A 19,140-nucleotide genomic window follows, 5' to 3' on the forward strand; every position below is an offset into this window, starting at 1 on the left:
TGTTTTTAGGTCTAGGGAAAATGGAGTAAAGAGAAGACTCTGAGGGAGGGGGTGGGGAATCTTCCCAGAGGGACCCGCCGCCTTCCCCTTGTCCTTCCTCCCCAGTTGCCAATGACACACAAGGCTGCTCTCAGATGCATGACCTTTAATCATTCCCCTGCCTCACCCAGAAGGTGTCAGGGGAGTGATGGCAGAGCCCCCGGGGGGCCAGGGCCCCGGGCCCGGAGGCCCACAGTGGTGCTCATTCACGGGGGCTCCTAGGTGTTGCGCACAACCAGCGACTGCTCCAGCTCCTGCCTGCGCTGCTGGATCTTGAGGGAAATAAGAGCAGTAGCAGGGTTACGCTGTTGCTGGTGAGTGACAGGCCAGTCCCCACCACCCAGCCACCCTGGAAGAGCATCTGGGGGCAGGGAGGGCTCCTCCGCGGTGAGGGGGTTGGTGGAGCAGCAAGGGCCGCTGACGGGGCTGGGAAGGGAGGCTTCTCTGGGAGTGAGGGGGGGGAGGCCTGAGGTACACGGGCCCCTCCACACCTTGCAGTAGAAATAGCGGCTGACGGCTTCCTGGGACCAGGGCTGGTGGTAGAACTCAGCCCGGCGCTCCTCCTCAGGGTTGCCTGCCACATCTGTCATCACCTGGGAGGGAGCAGCGGGGTCAGCCCTGAGCCCGGACCCCCTCCAGCCCTTGTGTAACCACCTTTACTGTCTTCCCAATATGCTTCTCTTCCATCCAGTGCTCCCTGAGTCCCCTTCACCTTGAGGTCCCGGCTCTGGGAGCGGAGCAGGTCTTGGATGTAGCCTTTGGGGTCTCTGGAGAAGCTTAGCATGAAGTCCCTCTGGATCTTGAGCTGGTTTATGGACTCAATCGTCTCATGGATCTACAGGTAGAAAGAAAGACGCTTTCACCTGGCCATGGTGATGTGGGAGAGAAGGGGAAGGAGGAGAGGGGCCAGCGGGGGGGAGGGGTTTGCTGCTGTTCCTTTGAAGGGCAATCCCTGGGGTCTGGGCCTGGGGAAGGGGGGATGGGCAGAGCTCTAAGTAGCAAGGGAAGGGCCACCTGCCCCCTTCATCTCTCCATAGGCCTGTGCTCTCGTCTCTTGTCTGTTATTTTGTCATTTCGGGGTTAACGTCCCACTCTAGCTCTGGGCTCTGGCCCCACCTTACTGTCCAGAGCGCTGATCTCCTGCTGGTTGGCCGTGGACAGGAGGAAGCTGCTCATCTGTCCCTTCAGTGGCTCCTCTACCTCCACGTCAATATCGTAGCACGCCGTCTTCTTCTGGTCCGACGGGTCCACGCTGCCAGGGAAGTCCAACCCTTGGTATCCGCGCTGCTCCCACAGAGGCCAGAGGGTCCCAGGGGCAGATGCGGTGGTGGGGGCTGGGGGGGGGGAGCGGGGGGGGGGAGAAAGAGGGAGGGCAGGACTGCAATGATTCCCTGGTCTGAGGAGCAAGCTGGGGCCTCACCTGATAACGTGGTTGATGACAATAGGGTCAGGGGGCAATAGCAGAGCTGTGAGGCGCTGGGGAATCTCAGAAAACTTCAGCCGCGGGCAATCAAAAATCTGAAGCAGGAGAGAAAGAGACCAATCTCATCTGCTTGAAAAGAGTGTAACTACAGTCCTAGATCCTTCCATTCTGGGACGGCCACAAGACGCCAAGAGCAAGTCTAACTCCAGTGCTGCTGGGGCGGGGACGAGGGTGTCGGTGGGTGGTGGAGTGAGGACAAGGGCGTGGGTTGGTGCAGTGCAGTGGCTGAAAGCACCGGCGCTGGGTCTGTGGCCGCCGAGGGGCAAATCCTGCCTCTTCCATTGACACCACAACCTCGGGCCAGTCCCCTGAGCTCTCAGGCCTCGGTTTCTTCATGTCCAGAGTGGGGACGGTAACTACCAGGGTGGTTGGGAAAACTAAGTGGATGAGGCCACACTGCTTGCAACAGTGCCTGGCACACGACAAGTGCTCAATAAACATCCACCACTATTTTACTCCTCGGGTTTATCTGCCGTGTTTATTTAAACAGCTTTACGAATAATAATCTCTACTTTGGTAGAGTCTGGATCCAGGACTAGAACCCAGGGATCCTAACTCTCAAGTGCCAAGAATATTATGTTCCCCAAACTGTTGGCCTTTTAAGGTTCCAGATCTTTCTAAACTGGCTTGGCTAAAGGGGATGGGCTGCGGCGAGGAGCTACGCCACGGTTGGGCCTGCACTAGGACCCTGCTTACCGTTTGTGATACCCAGGAATCTAGACGTGGGGGAGGGGGTGTTGCCGTTAGTCCTTAGTCGAGGCACCTCCCCTATTGGGACCTCTGCCTGCCCCCCAACATCCCTGAGATCAGGGGAGAGGGTACCTGCTGGAAGTATTTGTCCCCATTGATGTATTCCTTGTCATGCGAGTCCTGCAGCCTGTTGGTCTTCACATACTGCCAGAGGGCCTGCACGATGGCTGAGCGGCTCTGTGTGTGCAATCCCAGCAGCCGAGCCAGGCGGGGATCCAGTTTGAATTGGGGAGGCTGGGAAAAGATGGCCGCGAAAATAAAAGCGAGGCAGTGGGAAGAGCTCAGGGCCAGGCAGCTTGGGACTGGGGGGGGGACGTGATGACTGGGCTCCTGGGAAACATGCTTCTGGAGAAGGTGAGGTTGGGAAGAGCATGGGGTCCCTCGGGGTGCGCCCCCTTGAAGCCGAGGCCTGCCCTAAGAGCAAGGGTGTGGGGGGAGGGGCACGGACCTGGTAGTCCAGCATGAGGAGCAGTGTGCAGCGTACACTCAGGTCCCCCGGCCTCTTCACCTGGAAGCCGTCCGTCTCCTGGGTGGTGGGTGTCCGGTGCCACTGCCCAGCGGGGAGGAGAGCTGGGTCACCTCACAGGCCCAGCTGGGCTGCTGGGCCCAGGGGCGCTCGGGTGGTCCCTGCTCCAGATCCGCGCGGCTGAGGGGACGCTGGTCCCTGGAAGGGTGGCTGTCCCCGGGCAGAAGAGGTCTGGGTCTTACCTCAACTAGGTGGTTGTCGGGGCCATAAAGGTCTTTGTCCAGCTCAATGACCAAACTCTTGAAGAAGGAAGAGAACTTCCGCTTCTGCTTGCTGGGCTGTGGGGGCAGGACAGGGACCGTGGGGGCACGACAGGGACCGTGGGGGCACGATGAGTCGGGGGTGGGTGGGGCTGGTCGGGTAGGGCAGCGCGGCTAGAAGCAGGCCTCGGCACCTGGACTGTCTCCGCAGGCCGCCCACCCCTGGCTGGGGCTGACTCCCTAACCCATGGTGCAAACATCTCGTTCTGTCCTCAGCTCAGCCCCATACCCACCCCAGGACACCTGGAGAGACCTGGGCCAGGACGTACGTCATCCAGGAGCTTCCCCTCCACCCGCAGCTCCCAGGAGGCAATGCTGCCATCAGAATCTTCAGCATCGGGCTTCGCAGGGTTAAAAGTATTGGAGATATAAAGACGCAGCTTCCGCTTTTGCTGTAGAAATAAAGAGTGTAGTACCGAGCCAACGCTGTGTGCTCCCATTCCCGGGGCAATCCTACTCCTCCATCCTTGGAACAGGACCCAGAGCCCTCTTCCTGCCCCCAAATCAAGACACCTTCATTGGCCTCTTTAGAGCCTCCTGGATGTCCACCCGCTTCCGCATGATGGTTTGATCCAGTTTCCTCTCAAATGCCAGGAGGTCCATATAAGCCTGGGACTCGGGGACCAGCTCCCGGATCTGGAACAGAAGGAGCAAGACGGGGAACCAGGGGCTCAGCCAGTGTTGTAGGTGGAATGTGCGTGTCTTATGGTCCCAGGGTACAAAGGGTGTAGAGGGGAGCTGGCCAGGTTCTGGGCACGCAACTTTGGGAGTGCAAACGGGGACTTCTCCCCAGGACTGCGTATCCAGCAGAAAGGACCTCGACATGTAGGGATACACGCTGCTTCTCCCTCGACGGAGAAGCATTTCATCACTAGGGGCAGCCGCAGCAGCCACGGAGCCCAGCAACTAGGGCTTCCCCTCCTCATCTTGTCCTTGCCCTTGTCACATGGCCTCTGGACCTTCCTGGGGTGTCTGCAAAGTGCCTGGGACCCTGGGGTGCCTGAGACAGAGGGTGTCGCTGCTTGCCTCTACCCTGCCACCCCACCTCGTCGCTCCACCTGACGTCTCAGCTGTACCACCCCCCACGCCTAGCTTGGCCTGGGTTCACTTATGACATCCAGGCCTTCTGGCCAGCCTCAGTTCCCTTCACTCCCCCTGCCAGCCTTTGGTCCCCTAGCTCTTGTGCCCTCTTTGTCCCACACCTGTATTTATGTCTGCGGACTGCTGGAGCTCAGTCCACTGCACCCAGGGCCCAGTACCCTACCTCTTCCGGCTCCGCTCCTTCCCTCTGCCCCACCCCCTCCCTCTGGCCGGGGAGCCCCACTTCTTAATTAGCTTTTTAAACAAAAAGTGAAAGTGGCTGTGACGCTGAAGCTCTGCTCCTAAGGGGGGAGGGGAAGCAGCCCCGGGTGGTGGGGTGGGGGGAGAGGAGGCAGAGCAGCGAAGGGTTGAGGGTGGGCTGGGGGCTGCTGTGAAAGGCACTCACCCTTTGAGGGAGGATTTTGTCAGCCATCTTCCTCCTCTTGGCACTGTACATTTTTTAAAGAAAAAACCAGGTTACCATGGCGACAGATCTGGGAGTAACGAGGCCACCTGCTAAATTATCCCGACATCTCCACCCGCCTGGCTGGGGTTCCCACAGCCCGCTTGTCTGCCCGCCCAAGGGGCTATGGCAGTGGTGTCTGGCATGGCGCTACGTCCTCTCGTGGGGAGCAGATGCGGCCCCGGTCCTTTCTCTAGCCCGGGAGCCCCTTTCCACCCCCACCATATCCTCAGGCCAGAGAAATTTAGACTTGGGGGGGGTGGGGAAGCTGCAAAAGTGTTTGAGAAAAGCTAGGGAGGGGGAGGACAGAGGAGAGGGAGGAGGGATTCTGAGGACTTTCCCTTTCTGTTAGCAGGGGTGCACAGCCCAAGGTGGCCTGAGCTCAGAGGGAGGGGAGCCGTGTCGGACACCCTCTCCCATCCCTGGAGCAGGGGGCGATGGGTGAAGCCGGTGAGGACTTGCACCCCTGGCACCCTGGGCTTGGAAGGGGATGCTGACAGGCCCTCGGATCACCCGCCAACAGGGTCCAGAAACACAACCAGAGGGATCCAGAGAGAGGGTTCTCCTGTGGGGTGTGACTGCAGGCTGGATTTGGGGTGGCAGCTGAGACTTGGACTCTTCTTGACCCGCTAGCTGCTTCTGATTCCTAAAAGCACCCCCAGAAGATCCTTGGCGAGTTGAGATTAGAACCCAGCCTGGAGGATGGCTCTGTACCATCCCTGTGTGGTGATAACCACTGCCCCCCTCCCTTCCAAAAGCCTATTCTAAGGCTCGGTAAACACCTTTCATTAAAGGTCTGATTTGTTTTGAAGAAATTACCTACGTGAAACTCTCCATTTATACAAGACAAATCAGGAACTTGTTTACTGTATAAAAGGATGATTCACTTTGCAAAAGAATTCATCATGGGATTCCTATAAATGGTGAATTTTCCTTGATGTGTAAAAAATATTTAATAATGAGGTAAAATCCATATTACTCCTTTTATAGGACTCCATCTGGTGTGCAAAGGGAAGCATGTGTGTTTGGTTAAATAGTGAAACCCAGAGGGGCATCTCTCGTGCCAGACACCAGCAGGGGCTTTTGGGGTGCCACCAGCTGGCTCAGACGGGGAAACGGGCTGGTCCCTGGTGGCTGTGGGGCAGACCTGGTCCCGAGGATAGATTATGGCAGCTCTTCAACCTCTGAGTGCCTAGGAATCACCTGAGAGCAGGACTGTGCAGGAGACCACCCACAGGGCAAATCCCCAGGCTCCACCCCCCTGGCCAGAGAGTCAGATTGAGAATATCTGGAGTGGGGCTTTTAAACAGTCAAGCCAGGGTACTGAGGGCGGTGCACTGGACAGCCACACTTGGAGAAACACAGTCCCTAAAGCTCAGCCCTCGGTCCTACCGCCAGCCCCACCCCCACCCCAAAGGCTGAAGCGTCTCCCAGAACCTGGGGACAAGGGGGGTGGGAAGGACCGAGCAGGTGACAAGGACAAGGGCGCGACGGCTGCAGCTTCGGTCTCTATGGTGGGCACACAAAGGAACCTGACCAGTGCCCCCTCGGCCCACCTCCCCAGAGGGCATCCCACCCAGGACGGCTCGTTCCTTGCTGATCCTTCTTCCTCGCTCCTTCCAATCTCGCTCCTCACCCACCCCGTCCCTGGGGTCCCGTGGCCCGCCCCCCGTCCGCTCTGGGCCCCACTCACCTGCGGCTCCGCGCGGGGGCGGTGGGCACCGGCTGGCCCTGGCTCTGGGCCTGGCTCTGGCCGGGCGGGGGCGCTGCTCGCTTGCGGGCGGGCTCCATGCCCGCGGGGGCCAGGCCGGGTCGCACGGCGGGGCTGCCCATGTACGGGGAGCCCGGGGGGCCCATGGGCGCCCCCTGGTGGGGCATCCGGGCTCCAGACGGCATCCCGGGGCGCTGGTGGGGGGGGCGGGGGCGGGGGCGGAGGTGAAGCAGAAACTGGCGCCCGCCGGTCAGACCAGGACCCCGGTTCCAGGCGCGGTGAGCCGCGTCTCTCCCACCCCAAGCCCCCCGGCCGGTGACCCTGATGCCGCCAGCGTGAGCGAGGGGTGGGAGGGGCAGGGGCGCCGCAACCGCGCGGCTTGGCGGAGGGGGCTTTGCGTCTCGCTGCAGGAAGCTAACTGAAGCCAGGCAACTGCACTGGGCATCGCCAGCCTCGGATTTGCGGAAGGTACCGCGAAAATGAATATTAATGGCGCCTTTCAACCTTTTCAAAGGATGTTCACATCCACATGCTCATCTGCAAGACAGACTGAGGGGGTCTTTCCAACCCCACTTGACAGATGAGGCAACCGTGGCTCAAGGAGAAAAGCGACCTAGCCAAGGTCACGCAGCTCCTCCTAGCAAAGGCAGCACTGAACCGCCGCTTCCTGAGGGGCCAGGACTATTTGCTTTCTGCAGCTTCATCTGGGTTAGAGGCCCAGCTCCCTGCTAGGACTTCTGCCCCTTTCCACTCCTTGCTTCTCAGGCCACTTCCTGGGCTGTCCTTCCGTGCACTTGCCCTCCCCACCTTAACCCGCCCTTCTCTCTGGGCCCCTGCTTTTGACCCCTCAGCTCCAACCACACCCCCTTTGGCTGATTCCAAACCTCCACACCCAGGGGCTCTGACGACTTAGCCCACCGCCCCCCCCCCCCAATTTGCTCCTAAGGTGAAGGCTGGAGGCAGCAGGAGCCGGTGAGGTCACCCCCTACCAGAATTCCCTGACAGGACGAGAGGCAGCTGGGCTGGAGGTGGGCTGCCCAGAGGGCTTGGAGAGCTCAAAGACAGCGGCATTTCCTTTCCATCCATTTCTCCCTTCCTGTCGGCCTGCAGAACTCCTTCACTTCCCACCCTGCCCCAGGGAGGTAGGAAGTCAGGGCTCAAAGGGGGCCGTGGAGAGCGAAATGAGGCAGGTGTATTCCCCTGCCACCTCAGATGGGATGTAGAGGAGATGCAAATTCATTGAGTGAAGTGTTTCACAGACTTTTAAAACCCCACTTGTTCAGATTCCAGAACAGGGATTGGGGAAGACCAGAGAGGCTGTAAAGTGGAGGGTGGGTGGGAAGGGGACAAAGAGAGCAGGAAGGAGATTAGGGAGCAAGGGATGCACCCCCCATGCCCCTGTTACCTTTTACACGCTACCCACTTTGCTCCCTAGAGTGCAGATGCCCCCCCCCCCCGGCAGAAGGAGGAGCCCTGAGCCGAGCTGGGTGACCAACTCTCCCTCCTGTCCCTCTTGCCCTGTACTAGGTCTCACCCTAACTCCCAGCCAGCCAGCTGTCTCTGTCCATCTCTCCCACAGTGAAAACTGCCTGTCCGTGTGTCTGCCTCCCCCACCCCACCTGACCCTGTCACTCATATCTCCAGAGTGGTGGCCCAGAATGGAGCCTAGGCCCAGCCCCACCAGTACAGATAGGGTACTGGGAGTGAAGCAGGGGGACTCACAGCCACCCAAGAACCGAAGCTCTAAGTTGTCTAGATTAAAAAAAACAAAAACAAAAACAAAAAAACCCCACATGTATAGCCCCCTCTCTCCCCTAGATGGGCCTTTTTAAAGGGACTTCACCAAACAGCGTGGTTAGGACTGGCAACTTGGCTGACTGACACGGGCACCCCTGGGAAGTTGCCTCAGAGATCTCTGGGACTGGAGAACAGGCTGCCCAGGAAGCCCCTTTACCCAATCAGCTGCTCTCCCATTTTTCAAGGCCAGCGATACTTGCTGATCTGCTGAAGAGGCCCCGAGAGAGAAGCTTCCAGAGCCCCCAGAGGGCTGTGCCAGCTACTGGGACCACCCCAACGAAGGGCCAAGATTCTAGGGACTCTGGCCTCCCTCAATGAGAACGTGCCTTCTTTGGGGTCACAACCAAATTTGGCCATAGTCAACTTGACTGCCTCCTCTGCACCCAGCTCCAACCCCCGTAGCCATTGCAAGTCCTACAGCCCCTGCCTCTCCCATTCTGCTGCCCTCCACGCTTCTCCCAGCCTGGCTTCTGCTGCCTCAGCCTGAGGTCCCATCCCCTCAGGGCACCCTGGGCTCCCTTAGGCTCCCTGTGTGCCTTCCAAGTCTGCTCCTGGCAGGAAGGTGCCGCCCTGCCCCTTTGGCCTCTAGGCCGCACATCCCTGACTGCAGCCCTTCCTTCACACCTTTGAGGATTTAAGGACATCAGCTTCTGGTGGGCTGAGTCTGCCAAGGGGATCTTCAGACCCCTTAACTTGGGGTCTGTCCCTAGAGAGGGTCTCTCTCTCTGACCCTGATGGCAGAGGCCATCAGCAAAGCCCCAGAGCCCTCCTGCCAGGATGCAGAGGTTGTTCAGCCAGAGAGCTTCCCGCTCCCAGTGCCTCCAGGGTCACCTGCTCCTTGCTCCCGGAGACACAATCGGAGAGACACTGTCCCAACGGATGAGCAGACAACCAGCCCACCCAGTGCCGTGTCCCCCACCCCCACCCGCAGGGCAGGGGAACACCTGGGCCCGCGAGGAAGAGAACAGAAGACAACACGTCTGGTACAGAGGGGACCCCCTCCACACTCTTGGGGGGGACAGTCCCCAAGTCCCACCCCCAGCCCCTGACAAGAACCCACGCAAACGCCTCCCGTCCCCGCCCGGGCACCGATCCCCGGCCCGCCGCCTGACGACGTGTTCGAGTGCCAGGGCGCCGGCACAGTCCTGGGGCTGGGCCGCGGGGCCGTGGCGCCCCTGCCAGAGGGGTGGGAGAGCGGGAGCCCCCTCCTGGCCCCTCCCGATCATCCCTCCATTCAGCCCGAGCCAGCTCGCTCACCCTCCCCCGCTAACTTTCCCCCACTCACCACCCCATGGACCAGAAACTCAAAAAGTTTGCTTTTCGTGGCTTTGCGCGCCCCTCCGGCAACTTCGTCCGCGGCCATCGGGGTGGGCTCAGCGGCTCCTCTCACTCTCTCTCTCTCTCTTCCTCTTTCTTTCCCTTTTCTGCCTTTTTTTTTCCTCCAACTCTCCCCTCTGAGTCCTGCTGGGCTCTCTCACACTTCTACTCGAGCGGAGTGGGGAGGGGGCCCCTTCAGGGCTGCCCTGACGGCCCACGGCCCACGCCGCCGCCGCCCGCCCGCCGCCGCCGCCGCCGCCGCCGCCGCCGCCGCCGCCGCGGCTGCCGCATTCCTGCACTGATAAGACAGAAATAGTCCGGCGGCCCGGGGTCTGCCTGTTGACTCGGCGGGGACAGAAACGCCTGCCTTTCCAGCCCTCGCTGTCCAAACAGCGCAGATAAGCGGCGAGGCACGCCGGCAAGCCCGGCTCCTGGGCGCTGGGCAGCGGCACTGCAGCCGGAGGCCGCCCGAGGGCCGCGGGGAGGCGACGCGGGGAGGGGACGCGAGGGGAGGTGGCGGGGGGCTCGCCGGCCACCCGGGCCCTCGCCACAAATAGTTTCTCGGTTAGGGAATTCGCCGGCAGGGCCAGGCAGGGAACAGTCAGTTCCAACTGTCCCCCAAGCGGCTCCTGCTGCATTTCTGAGGCCCTTTCCCCAGAGACCTGGCAGGCCAAGTAGGGAAACATTCGCTGGAAGGAATCCGGGGGGGAGCCGGAGCCTGGAGGAGGCCTTCCTCCTGCACCAGGCCGTCAGTGGTGGGTGTGCCCGGGGAGGCGGTGTCCCCTCGCGTCCACAGATGTGTGCACCCTTGTCTCGCCCGCCGTGTGTGTCTGCACCCTGGTGTGGGCACGGCTCGGTGGCTGTGGGTGTGGATGTTTATGTGCGTGCACAGACAAATGCCTTCTCTGTGTGCCTCCCTCCACGAGAGCCTCTAGTGCGTGCGCCCGCTTGCGGGTGCGTGTGTGGCAGGACATGGCCTGTGTCTTCCAGCTCCGTGTGAGTCTATTTCTGGGTATGGGAGTCTTTGTTTGTCTCTATGTGAGAAAGAGGGCAAGAGGGGAAGTATTTCGGAAAAGAGGGGTGGATTCGACTCCTGAGAACAGGAAGAGAAAATGTGAGGGAAGGCGAGGGGCTGGGGTGGGTGCTTGGGTGCATGGGCCGAGGGAATGAGGCAAGCAGAGCCTCATGGCTTTGGAACGGGACATGAGGTGGGGGTAGGGGACCCAGAGGTGCTGGGGCTGCTGGGCATGGTAGGGCCAGCCTCAAGACCCCAAAGAAAGCTGGGCTAAGTGTGGGATTGTGAGGGAGTCCCAGAAGAGGCAGTGTGGAGGGAGGCTAGCAGTCCCTGGGGTGAAGGAGGGGCCGGAAACAGGAGGGGCAAATCCTGAGATCCCCAGGCTAGGAACTGTAGCACCACCCAGGCCCCCAAAGGCCACACCCCTCTCTCCTCCTTCTGGAGGAAGAGCCCAAGGGCTTTGGGACGAGAGTGGGTCAAGTTTCCGTGCCTCCCGGGGCTGCGCTGTCAGTATCCAGGTGAGGGTGGGGCAATGCCTGGGGGAATTTGTTGGAAAACTTATTTGAAGTTACACCTTAAAGACCCAGAATTGCACTGGGGGATCCTGACCCTCACCCCCTTCAGAAGGCCTTCAGAGGTCAGACAAAGAACCGAGGGAGTGTTCTGCCTGGAGAGTGCTTTTGCCTGCAGCCTGATTTCCTTGGGCCCTAGTTGTGCTCCTGTACCATCCAGTTGGGTGCCCATGGTCAGTCCTCTGAAAGGCCAGAGTGGCCCAGGATAACCCTCCTTTTCTGCTGGCTTAGCAAGGAAGCTAGAGGTCCCCTTCCTACCAGATCTCTACCCACTTCCCCTTAGACTCGCCCATGGAGAAACTGGGTCCTGGCAGGGTGGGAATGGGTGGGTGGCCGCCACAGGCCATGAAGGTGGCTACTGGTGACCTGGGGGAGGTAACCTCTCCAGTCCGTCCGCTAACCTCCAAAACCCCTCACTCATTCCCATGTCTAAGCCTCTGCTCCCACTATTCTTTTGCCTGGAATCCCTCTACTACTGCTCATCTGCCTATCCAGATCATATTCATCCTTTAAAGCCCAGTGTGGATCCCACCTCCTCCAGGAAGCCTTCCCTGATTCCACTCCTGTGCACCAACATCTCTCTTCTTTGAATACCCATTGCCATCTATGCTATGCCATGAATTGGCACGTGCCTGACCAGTGACTGAGATGTTAGGTTTGGTTTTCCAAATGCGGCCCCCTGATTTCAGGAACTGGTCCTTAAGTCCCACTATCCTCCCCACCCCACCCCATGCTGGGACACGGGGACTTACGATCAAATGCCTGCTAACACTTGGAACCACCCAAAGCTCAGTGGGCCAGTGGATGGAGCTCATACTCTGCCACTTACCTGAAGGTATGAGTCGCCATGGGCACCCCCACCCACTGTGGGTGCTTCTAGCATGGACACATGAAACCACAGACCTTAGGGGTTCTGGGGGATTGGGGCAGGGGCAGACACCTTTAGGCTTTGTGTAAAGCTCAGAGTTCTCAACTCTCGGAGAGGTCTTTTGGGTAAAGAAGACAGCAAAGGAGGCAGATGGGCACCTCTGCTTGGGCCGCTAAGTTTGAGGGAGGGACATGAAAGAGAGCGGGAATACCCTGCATCTGTGAGGGGGCTCATCCTGGAAGGGAGGAGATTGCAGGAGGTGGTTAGACCAAAGGCTCTGGTGATACCCAGGGAGCTGGTGAGTATCACTCAAGACCATAGCTAACTCTGTCCTGGGCCACCCCAGCATCGGGTCCCCCCTCCCCGCCCCCCGCAGCCACTTCTCTGGGAGACAGCCTTCTGCCAGCGCTGACAACGGATCCATAATGCATGCATGCCCCTCAGACACACACACCAATGCAAATGCCAGAGGGACAAGGAACCACATGGATTTGCCCACACAGGCACAGCTCCACCATCTCCACAGACCACTCACAAGGTGCGACTGACAAGGCACCAGCCAGTAGGCACATTTGCATGCTGCTTCTACAGGGGCAGACACGGGGGGCGGGGTGGGGGGGAGCGTTCAGACCAGAAAGCAGAGGCGCAGGTGTGGGTGCCCCGAGCCAGGACTCCCACCTCACAAAGGCCAGGATCCCCAACGTCTCAGCCCCAGAAGAGCGCTCAGCAGTACCACTGACACAGGCTCGGGCCCGGGGCGGGGGGGGGGGGGGGGGGGGGGTTGGTGGAGGCCCGGGGAAAGCCCCGCTTCCAGCTGGCGGGGGACGGGGGGAGGACGGGGGGAGGGCGGGGGGCGGGGGGCTTCCTCCCAGCCCAACTGGGCCCTTAGCCCCGGCCAACCGGCCCAACCGTGCTTCGGGCAGACCGTGCGCGTGTCCGGGCAGAGGGCGGCCGCCCTGCGGCTCGGAGCCGGAGTCCCCCCTGCCGTCCCCCCATCTCTCCTTCCCTCCGAAGCACCACCAGCACCAAATGGCAAAGCGCCTCTCCCCGCTCAGGGAGAGATGCGCGGCGGCCGGCGGGACGGGCTCAGCGTCCCCGCACCGCCCCCCCCCCCTCCGCCCCATCACCAGCACCGCGCGGGAGAGGAGGGCGGCCCGGCGCGGGGAGCACGTCCCGGCCCGCTGCCGCCCTCCCTCGCCCTCGCCCGCCCGGGGCCGGGGCAGCGGCTGGAGCCGGACGGGAGCCGGCCCGGGCATGCGCACTGCGGCCTCCCTCCCGGTGAAGGTCAGCCCAGGGCCTAGCTGCAGGACTCAGTGGCGGCGGGGGAGGCGGAGGAGGGAGGAGGGATGCAGCGGAGAGACTTAACTCCTTCCCTGCGGGATGATGGCCATCGAGGCTGAGGCCGGAGCCCGCGGTGCCCCCCCCCCCCCCCCCCCGCCTTCAGTGGAGGTCCTGTTACGGGGACCCAGCTCTGGGGCGGGGGGGGGGGGAGAGGAGGGGCAGGGGAGGGAGAATGGAAGAAGGAGGCTAGGAGGAGAGGAGGGAAGCTGGGAAGGGGAGAGGGAGGAAGGCGCGGGAGGAACAAAGGAAACCAGACTGAAGGAAGAGACCTCTTTCAGCTGTCCCCTTTTCTGTATAGCCCCAGCAATAAAGCAGCGTGTGTGTGTGTGTGTGTGTGTGTGTGTGTGTGTGTGTGTGTGAGAGAGAGAGAGACAGAGAGAGAGACAGAGACACAGAGACAGAGAGAGAGACACAGTGAGGCCACCTGGAGCTCTCAGGCTGAGGACCTCTGTTTTCCGTGGTCTGGCCCATGGCTAAACTCAGCCCCCAACTTCTCCTCTGGTCACTAAACCCCAGGGCATGCCAGGGGTCCCAGAGGCAGCTCTGACCCAGCCTACCCACCTGGCCTAAACCCCAGGCCCTCAGGGAACTCCAGCTAGACCTTGAGGCCAGGCCCAGTCCCCAGAGATGGGTAAAGGAGAATCTGCCCCTCTGCTGAGGGGCTTCCTCCAGCCGGCAGACACGACATTGGCAGACCAGGCCTGGGACATCATGGCACAATCCTCCTCCTCCTCCTCCTGGCTCCCCCCGACTCCTCTTCCCAGGCCAGAGCAGCGCTGGGTGCCTCCCTCTTTGTGCGAGAACGTTTCCGTGCCTGGACACCCTCTGCTACTAGCCGGGGGGCCGTCTGTCTCTTTGTGTGACTTCGCCTTTCCGTGTCAGTTTTGCAAACACACACAAGAAAGACAAATAGGATAGAAAGAAGCAAAACCACAAAGATAAACTAGGACACCAAAATAATTGTGTGACCTTGGGCAAGTTGCGGTATCTCCCTGCCCCTCAGCTTTCTCAGGAGTAAAGGGAAGGGGGTAACCAGATGATTCCGAGGGCCTTTCCTACCCTGAAACCCAAGGATTCCATAAGACAGAGACAGTAACCAAGGCAGACGAGGCGGGAAGGAGAGGGAGACAGAGACACAGAGAGAGAGGCCCACACCATTGAAGCGATGCTGCTAACCCAAGGTGAAGCCTGGTCCTGGTGTGAGTTCACTTCCGGTGAGCCTTCACCACTATGCACCGCTGTGCCGTCAGCCTCCTGGGAGCAAGGCAAGGCTTGCCTTGGGGTCTCCAGGGTCCTGCTCCATAAGCAGGTGTATGATAAAGGTTAGTGGAATGAGTTAATCCTTCTTCTCTTGTTCTGTGTGGGTCTCTTCAGTCTAATAGGGTGCTCTGTGCCCCCTCCCTGCCCCTCACCTACACCTCATATATACACGATAACTGCAAACATCAGCATGTTGAACCTGCTGGTCACTGGGGGCCTGAGCACCCACCAGCCCAGAGGGGAGGCACATTTTGGATTTGTAGCAGCTCTGTACTCTCCCCTCATGACCGCCATTAATGAGATGGTTCCTTGTAGCTGTCCACGCCCAGCAGCTTTTGGCACTGAGCAAAAACGAGCCACCCTGGCCTGCTCCCCATTTTGGCCAGGATGGGGTTGGTCTGTGGGGAGGTATCTATATGGGATCCTGAGGTGTGCTCTAACTGCCCCAGCTCCCGTCCTGCAGCCTAGGGGGTGGGACACGGGTCATGGCTCTGCCTAGTGCGGAGGCAGGGAGGTGTCCCACAGAACCTTCCTTGCTCCCCACCCATCTCCCTCTGGACCAACACTGGCCTATCTAGCTAGATGCAGGGGCAAAAATAAAGGGATCCATGGTCTCAGGACTCACAGGCTATCAAGACTCCAAGGAGCAGCAAGTCTCTCCTTCTCACGGCCTACGTCCCTCCACCAGCCTCCTAGCTGCCCCCCAGCCGGGGCCTGGGAAACCCACCCAACCCATAATGCCTATGTCTGGCTGAAGCCATCACTCCTGCCCTGCTTGTACCCCATGGCTCCCAGGCCCCAGCCCTCCCTTTTCTTGGCAGACAGGAGCCCCATCCCAGCACCTCTGATTCCTCTCCTCTCTCCCCTGTAGCTCGCCGCTCCCTCCTGACCAGTGTGGGGACAGTCTCCTGTGGCTTAACGTCCTGCCCCTCACCCCCGGGGAGCTTCTGAGGCCTCAGCTACTGCTCTGACCAGGTGGTCAGAGGGATTTCTGCCAACCACTACATTCTCAGGTCTGGGATGTCACCTGAGTGAAGAAAAATGAGTAGAAAAAAATACATGTACATTTCCTTGACAAATGTTTCAGGGAAATCAAACCAAATGTCAGCTGGCAGCTGAATGTATAGGTAAAACCTGCCTGGAGGCACCCATGGGCCTGGTCTCCCAGGTACCTTCAACTCTCTGAGGAGTCAAGAGCGGGCCCTGCCCTGCCCACAGGGTCTGAGAGCACCTTTACACTGCATGGGTGGGGGCTGAGAGCGCCCTGCCCTTCCCCTCCGAACCCGACACTCTGTCTCTCCCTACGGTCAGCCTGGAGTGCACCTGCCTTCCCTCTGTCCCTCCCCACGGTCAGCCTGGAGTGCACCTGCCTTCCTGTCATGACATACTTCCTCCCTGATTGTGTCCGGCCCCACAGAAGGCCCTGGACTCCCGTCAGCTGCATCCTCAGCTCCGTGAGGCTCAGTGTGGCCCCTCTTCTTCTCCCATCTCCCAACCTGAACCCTTTTACTGTGTGGTCTATCAGAAATAAAATTTCCAATATGCTTGGCCACTTCGGTGAACAGCCCTTTTGCCTTCTTGCGAGAGAAGCCCTCCAGAGACCATACTGCCCCCGAAAACTGCCCCTGGTCGTGACAGTATTTTCCCCAGAGCACCCCTACCACTGGCCTCGAGGTGGGGTAGAGACCCTCCCCGCCCCTCGGGAACACTCACTGACGCCCATCCTCTTCTTGCTACTTTTCGGGATCTTCATGGATGACCCTTGCCACACCTCGGGTCTCTCATTCCTCGGACACCTCTCCTCTAGAAATCCCCCAACCTTCCCTCAGCCAGTTGCTCCAAGTCACCTCTTGGGTCTTATTCCAGCAGCTGCAGCCCCGTGCCCCAATATCAGCCTTAAGCACCTCCCTCTGACCACCATCTCCTGTCCTTCCAGCTCACTCTGTCCGGTTTCCTGATCCCCAAAGCCTGTGACTCCACTGGAACCTCTGGTCCATTTCTCTGACCCACACCCCTCATCACAACTACACGGTTACATATGATTCTTAAAAAAAAAAAAATACAATAAAACATACCTAAAATTCACCATTTCACGTCCCTTGCAAATATCTGGACTCTCTTACTTAAGAGTTAAATCCAGCTTTCACCAACTCCTGCCCTGTACCTGGCACCTGAATGTGGCCGGAGAGAGACACACAAGCACCCTGATGGGGTCTCACTATTCAGGGGCACCCTGGCCCCGTGCTGCCCAGCTGTCCCGCCGTCCCTCCTCCACGCACTCTGTCCCGCCCTGCTCCTGATGTGAGTTTCCACATCTGCTCCCCTGCTCCCCCTCCCCCATTCCCAGCTGACCCCCTTCCCAAGACACAGAAGCTTCCAAAGAACTTCCACCTAGTCACCTCAGTGCAAGCTTCCTTTGGGAACACGTGGTCCTAGCCACAGGCCAGAAGCAGGTGGTGCTCTGGGGCAGCCCCAGAGCCACCGTGTCCTGCTCCCCCGGGGCCGCTTGGTGGCCATGGGCCTGGAGAACTCAGAGGGTCTAACCTGGCCTAAGGAGGATAGAAGTGAACTGAGCAAAAGGCGAAAGGCTCCATCTGTGGGCAGAGGACTGGCTGCAGGTTTCTTGGGGGAACAGGGCCAAAAGTGCGTGGGTCTGAGAAGAGGTGGTCTTTGAGGCTAGTCTGTGATCAAGGATCTCGCAGTCAAAGCTGGGCTCAGCCTCTCCCATGTCCCCACACAACATACCCTCTTTACTCCTGGGCTCAGAGAGCTGTGGTGATGGCTGAGAGGCCTCAGAAGACTCGCTGCGGAGTGGGCAGTAGGGAGGAGATGGAGGACGATGGTCTCAGGACCTGCTTGGTGTACAGCCCCTGGTTGCACAATCCTTTGTAATTAAAGCCAGCTGGTGCCCCCCCACCCCAATGAATCCCCTCCAGGTAGCCCCTCAGCTAGCCCTGACCCCCTGTCCTTCCTTGCTCCCAGATCTGGGCTTTTGCTTTGGCCATTGCAACCTAGTCTGTCTTGGGACAGGGCTATGACAATGAGGCCTTTTACGACCCTACCCATCACTCCAGTTCTTCTGGGGTGCTGTCTTCCCCCAGGCCCTGAACCCATTGCCCTGGGTGGGGCCTCTGCAGGCACCACAGTGTGATGACTCTGAGCTTACACTTCAGAACAGGACTTCTCAGCCTTAGCACCACTGACATTTTGGGCTGGGTAGTTCTTTATTGTGGGGGTTGTCTCACGTATCCTATGATGTTGGTAGCGTCCCTGGCCTCTATCCAGGAAAGTTTACCAGCACGCCCCCTGCCCCCCTTCCAGTGCGACAAACAAAAAGATCTCCCAGTGTTGTCCTTTGTCCCCGGAGGGTGCAATTGCCCTGGATGGAGGACCACTTCTGAAGGTCCCGGGTTCACATTCAGCTCCTAACTTCGCACAAGTCACTTCACCTGTCCAAGCCTCGTCTTCCCTGTCCTCAGGACAGGGTGCCCCACACCTGACTCACAGGTAGATGTGAGGCTTAAAATGAAGCCGTGCGCGTGCAGGATTGGGCACAGGGCCTGGCACGGAGGAGACACTTAGCAGTCGCCGCTCTTACTAGCTCCCCGACGCTGAGCCCGCCCGACGCTGCGGCTGTGGCTGCCATGGCCCTGCCTTCTCTCTGGGCCCCGGCGGTCCTGCTTTCCAACAGCCCCCAGCTAGGAGACTGGTGAAAACAGGGAGCCCTCAGAGCCCCTCCACTGCGGGGCCGTCCCCAAACCACAGACGGCACCTCTGAGGGCTCAGCCGGGCAATTACTCATAGTGGCTAATTCTGGTGGCTCTGGGAGCCCGTGCGCAGTCCGGGTTCTACCCCAACCCCTGGAAGCTTCCTTGAGTGCAGAAAGTGGCACCAGGATGCGGGGCGGGTCTTACATGCGAAGCTCAGAAACTCGGTAAGGACTGCCGGAAAGGGGGGAAGGAAGACATTCAGAAGCCACCAGAAGTGGCAAAGCCACTGGACTGACACCTAAGAAGAATTCGTCAGGGCGACGGTTGGGCCAAAAGAAGCTGAGGTCCAGGAGCTGCCGCTGGAGGCATCTCGAGAAAAGCAGGGCCTCCTCCTGTACCTGTCCCCTTCGTCCTCGGCTGCCGCACATTTAAGGAGCACTCACCTACTGTGTGAGTGCTCGGTGCCCAGCGCAGCTCATCCACCCACGAGACACAGTCTCAGCCCCGGGGACACAGTGAGTTTGAGGACCGGACAGGGATGGGTGGGGCTGGCGGCACCAAAACGGTGAGCAGCTCATGTCAGCTCCTGCCTCAGGACAGTTGCTGCTCGGGGGTGGGGGGGGGGCAGGCGCGGAGCTCTGGGCTTCCTCATGGGGAAAAGAGGCAATCAGAGGGGCTGTGGCTTGGCTGGGTGGCCAGCCTTGCGGCCGTGGTGGAGAAGCCAGCAGCGAGCTGCAGCCGTGGCCGAGGGCGTCCCCAGTCGCTGTGCCCCAGCCCCGGCAGAGGTGGCAGGGGCAGCCCGCGGGGAGCAGGGGCAGCGGTGGAGCCCGCCACGGGCTGTGCCAGCGCACACTGGCGAATGCCTGGGCTGTCTGTGGGAACAGAGGGCTCGGGCCTCCTTCTGGCTCCGCGCAGCCCCACGTGAACAAAGCTACAGCTGGCTGAGGA

At 60.1% G+C, this 19,140-nt stretch overlaps 1 protein-coding gene across 1 annotated transcript in view; it reads right to left on the minus strand.

Annotated features, from left to right (window-relative positions):
• SMARCD3 (SWI/SNF related BAF chromatin remodeling complex subunit D3) overlaps window positions 1-19,140 on the minus strand; it is a 31,631-nt gene continuing 12,491 nt past the window's right edge. Inside the window, exons 3-15 of the mRNA XM_028089253.2 lie at window positions 13,009-13,182; window positions 6,295-6,506; window positions 4,545-4,587; window positions 3,572-3,694; window positions 3,328-3,450; window positions 2,981-3,076; window positions 2,721-2,822; window positions 2,345-2,506; window positions 1,460-1,557; window positions 1,156-1,291; window positions 752-874; window positions 531-632; window positions 1-311 (exon numbers count right to left, since the gene is read on the minus strand). Of these exons, the coding sequence (XP_027945054.1) occupies window positions 258-311; window positions 531-632; window positions 752-874; window positions 1,156-1,291; window positions 1,460-1,557; window positions 2,345-2,506; window positions 2,721-2,822; window positions 2,981-3,076; window positions 3,328-3,450; window positions 3,572-3,694; window positions 4,545-4,587; window positions 6,295-6,506; window positions 13,009-13,182 (1,548 nt within the window). The 3' untranslated portion in view covers window positions 1-257. The remainder of the gene's footprint in view (window positions 312-530; window positions 633-751; window positions 875-1,155; window positions 1,292-1,459; window positions 1,558-2,344; window positions 2,507-2,720; window positions 2,823-2,980; window positions 3,077-3,327; window positions 3,451-3,571; window positions 3,695-4,544; window positions 4,588-6,294; window positions 6,507-13,008; window positions 13,183-19,140) is intronic.

This window comes from Eumetopias jubatus, unplaced genomic scaffold (genome assembly GCF_037043125.1).
Source record: "Eumetopias jubatus isolate StellerSeaLion01/CBP00866 unplaced genomic scaffold, mEumJub1_p1.0 scaffold_14, whole genome shotgun sequence".
Taxonomy (NCBI): Eukaryota; Metazoa; Chordata; class Mammalia; order Carnivora; family Otariidae; genus Eumetopias; species Eumetopias jubatus.